This window comes from Diabrotica undecimpunctata, unplaced genomic scaffold (genome assembly GCF_040954645.1).
Source record: "Diabrotica undecimpunctata isolate CICGRU unplaced genomic scaffold, icDiaUnde3 ctg00000695.1, whole genome shotgun sequence".
Classification (NCBI taxonomy): Eukaryota; Metazoa; Arthropoda; class Insecta; order Coleoptera; family Chrysomelidae; genus Diabrotica; species Diabrotica undecimpunctata.
In genome coordinates this window covers 139,543-143,144 of record NW_027311961.1, presented here as the reverse complement: position 1 = coordinate 143,144, position 3,602 = coordinate 139,543, and the positions used below count along the sequence as shown (strand labels likewise).

The following is a 3,602-nucleotide window of genomic DNA, read 5'->3' as shown; positions in this document are numbered from 1 at the left end:
TCTGTTTTAGTGGAAAGCTATAATAAGCATATGAAACATTGGAATATTAGTAAATTAAAACATGTAAAATTACGAAAAAAATATTATTTCTTGTTCATCTTATGTTCCTGAAAAAAACAAGGAATACAATAATTCTTTTTACACCCATTGCAAACTGATCGGGAACAAGTATTCGCTGCAGTGTTCCTGTCATTTAATTCTTTTAAGGCCTTATAACACACAACACAACGGTTTCGTTTATGGTATACCAAAACGTGTTCTAGTTGTTCTATACCATCTGCTTTTTCGTTCTCCATGTAGTCCACACGATGTTTACCGAATAATAACCTTGCGGCTAACAGCTCTCTGTATTCCGTTATTTTAATTGTTTTGTGTGTTACCTTCTTATATATTAGAAAGGAATTTACTAATGCACAGCCAAAAATCAGTTCAACTGCTAATTTTCGGTACCACTTATTACCTCGTCTAAGGCAATGAGAGTAAGACTTGAGTTAATCTGATAAATCAATGTAGCTCTTGCACCTGTTGTAACTAACGACAGCAGTTGGTTTCTCTATTTCACCGCGTCTGTTCTTTATTTTAGTGGTGTCTGCTTGATGTTTTGTCGTAAGCATCATCACGTCACGTTTGTCTTTCCACTTTAGCATTACTATACCAGTAGAACTTTCTTCAGCAACAATTTCATTTTTTTTTAATTTAGTATTAACCACTTTGGGAGAATTGAGTTTACGATTAGCTCTTACAGTGCCAACTAGGTGTGTATTTCTTTCTTTTAACTTGGTTGAAAGATTCACTCTTATGTAATAGTTGTCGGTGTATAAAGTACGCCCACAGTCAAGTAGATTATCCATCAAATGCAACACAACTCCTGCGGAAGCACTACCATCATCAGTCTTATCATTACCAGAATACACTTTGAAATTGTATGTGTACCCACCTATAGTACATAATTTGTACAAATTTAGTCCAAACTTGTGCCGTTTGTTCTTTATATATTGCCTAAATTTTAGGCGTCCTCTAAACGGCACAAGTGTCTCATCTATGCATACTTTTTCACATGGCACCATTACTGTTTGAAACTGTTCAATTAGCTTCTCGAGAAGTGGAGTAATTTTTCTTAGCCGATCATTTACTACAGATCGGTCATTATTGTCGCTAAAGTGCCACATCTTTAATAGCTCTTCAAAACAATCTCGAGACATTATACTTTTTATCGAATTTGTATACAAAATGTCGTTACTCCAGTATGCTTTTCTTCGAAGATATTTGACTAATCCCATCCACATAATAATGCCAAAAATTTTTTCCATTTAAGAAGTATTTGTGGGAACCCACTTCTTTTTGTGTTTCCTCTTATTTGACTATACTACAGTATAATTTTGTAAAATCTGCTGTACTTATAAGTTGGTTTGTTCAACTATATATTTTATTATGTCGTCAGTAAGAAAGATGAAACAATCATATGGTTCTTGATCTATATAATTCTCGTAATACGAAGATTTTATTCCGTCATTTTCTACACTGTAATCCGAATATTTTCAGCGATGTTACATCAACTTCCCTCCACTAAGATTGCTCGCTATGACACACTTCTTCAGTAATTGTGTCCATATCAATTACTTCTTGTATAGTTACATCAATAATATTTGTTTGTTGTTCCACAGTCCTTGTTCCTTGGATTGAAATAGTTTCATGTGAACCAGATTCCAAATCGATCTACAAAAAGTTTACCTGTTTATTGTTGACAAAATAAAAATAAAGTTCAATAACTTACGGTTGCAGAAACCACATTAGAAGTACCTTCGCCAGATTTTTCATCATTTCTCTTGACACGCTTTTTGGGAACTGGCTCCTCGTAACCATCAGAAGAATACTCATTGGAAGATTCAGGTTCATATTCTTCCGACAAATAAACGTCGGCAAATTCACTTTCATTGTCCTCATCAGACATAATCTTATCCCAAATGGCTTGCAGACGGCTCTGTTCTTTTTCATAATCTCCCATATTGCAATAAATGGCACGATAACAACACTCCGTCAGCAACAACTAATAACAACTAAGACTACTTCTAACTTCTAACTAGACACAGAATAAAAACGATCTGCAAATTCAGTCACCCCACTACTGTTCCAAGAACCATGAATATGCATTTGGCGCGAAATATAGCGTGTGGTACGCGTAACAAACCACGCCGGCTGGAATAAACAAATTAATCCTTGGCCGGCGTGAAACAAACGTCTTGCCACAAAGTATATTCTAAAAAAAACTTATGATATATTATTATTAATAATATAATATATATATATATTAATCTAGATACATAAAAAAACCGCCGACTGGGGGTATATTTATTATTTATACAGCCGTACGCAATGTGTTAAACAATGCTTTTAGAACGTTCATTGAATTAAAAATAATATCAGCTTATAGTTTGTATTCGCAGCAATCTTTCGACGAAATGTAATAGAATAATTGACTGCTTATTGAAAATTTTCACAAGCTTTTCCTCACTCAAGGTCGTAATACCCTGATAAACAATTGAAAAATCGATAATAACTGATTCATAACTAATTCATAATAAATTATAAACTTTAATCATAGGCGTGACCAGTTTTTTTAGTCTGGGTTTCAATGCTGAAAATCGCGACGTAGCCCCCTATTTTTTTTTTAAATTTCCAACAATAATATATTCATATACGAAAAACCGTTTAGAATTTTTTAAAATAATTTTTTAAATTCAAAATATATTTTGACTGTGTTTATACCAAAATATTACGCGAGTAAAAGAAAAACTGGTGGTCACATATATAATAAAATACCTACATTAAAAATTAAAATTGACGTTAAAAATGTATTATAGCAACACATTACAACTACACTATCTTGCTATATATCTATATAATATACAGCAAGTTCTTGTTCAACAAAAGGGAACCATTAGATGCTCCAAACGGTCTTGTTGCATTGTTGCTTTGCTAGCTTAGAAAAAGTTCTCTCATAATTACAATTTGTTGCAGGAATTATTATATATTTTACCATTTTTCTATTATTAACTGACACCTCCAATCAAGCCAGTCGAGAGCTTTCGACGATTTTTTTATCCTGAATTTTTACTTTTTCCTCTTCTTAGAAGTCTTACTTCAGCCAAATCAAGCTCGTAATGACACCTTAAATTTCTATATTCACAATCTCTCTCCAGATGACCACTCTACATAAAGAGCAACTAAAAAATTCAGGAAACTGACAATAATTTCTCCTATAAGAAAACCTGATAGAAATTGGGCGCTGATTGACAATGAAAAAGTCAATTTATTTGCAGAATATTTAGAAAATATATTTACTTCAAATTTAGGTCAAAACATGAATGATGATGCAGTTAGCAAATACCTAGATGTACCCTGTATTTAATAAATATTTCATATTAGTGGTTATTTGTAAGCCTGGCTATTATGTTCTTTTAAACTTTTAAAAAACATACTAACGAAACTCCATGTATATTATTCGGTAAACAAATGAAATATCAAATACTGCTTATTTTTACTTTGAAAAGAAATCGTCTCTTTTTTCAAAATAAACAAAATATTATGTAATTCCAGACTTT

The 3,602-nt window shown here is 32.3% G+C and overlaps 1 protein-coding gene across 1 annotated transcript; it reads right to left on the bottom strand.

Annotated features, from left to right (window-relative positions):
- Window positions 1-508: 508 nt before the first annotated feature.
- On the bottom strand, window positions 509-2,143 carry LOC140431355 (uncharacterized). Its single transcript, XM_072519292.1, has 2 exons — window positions 1,775-2,143; window positions 509-1,716 (listed from the first exon to the last, which is right to left on the bottom strand). The coding sequence occupies exons 1-2, from the start codon at window positions 2,003-2,005 to the stop codon at window positions 1,567-1,569; spliced, it is 381 nt and encodes a 126-aa protein (XP_072375393.1). The 5' UTR covers window positions 2,006-2,143; the 3' UTR covers window positions 509-1,566.
- Between the last annotated feature and the right edge of the window lie 1,459 nt (window positions 2,144-3,602).

Bases quoted from the DNA above. Each gene is read 5' to 3' on its own strand.
- LOC140431355 (XM_072519292.1), bottom strand. From the start codon at position 2,005: ATGGGAGATTATGAAAAAGAACAGAGCCGTCTGCAAGCCATTTGGGAT. The intron at 1,717-1,774 runs GTAAGTTATTGA...AACTTTTTGTAG, and splicing joins CTAATGTGGTTTCTGCAACC to ATCGATTTGGAATCTGGTTC.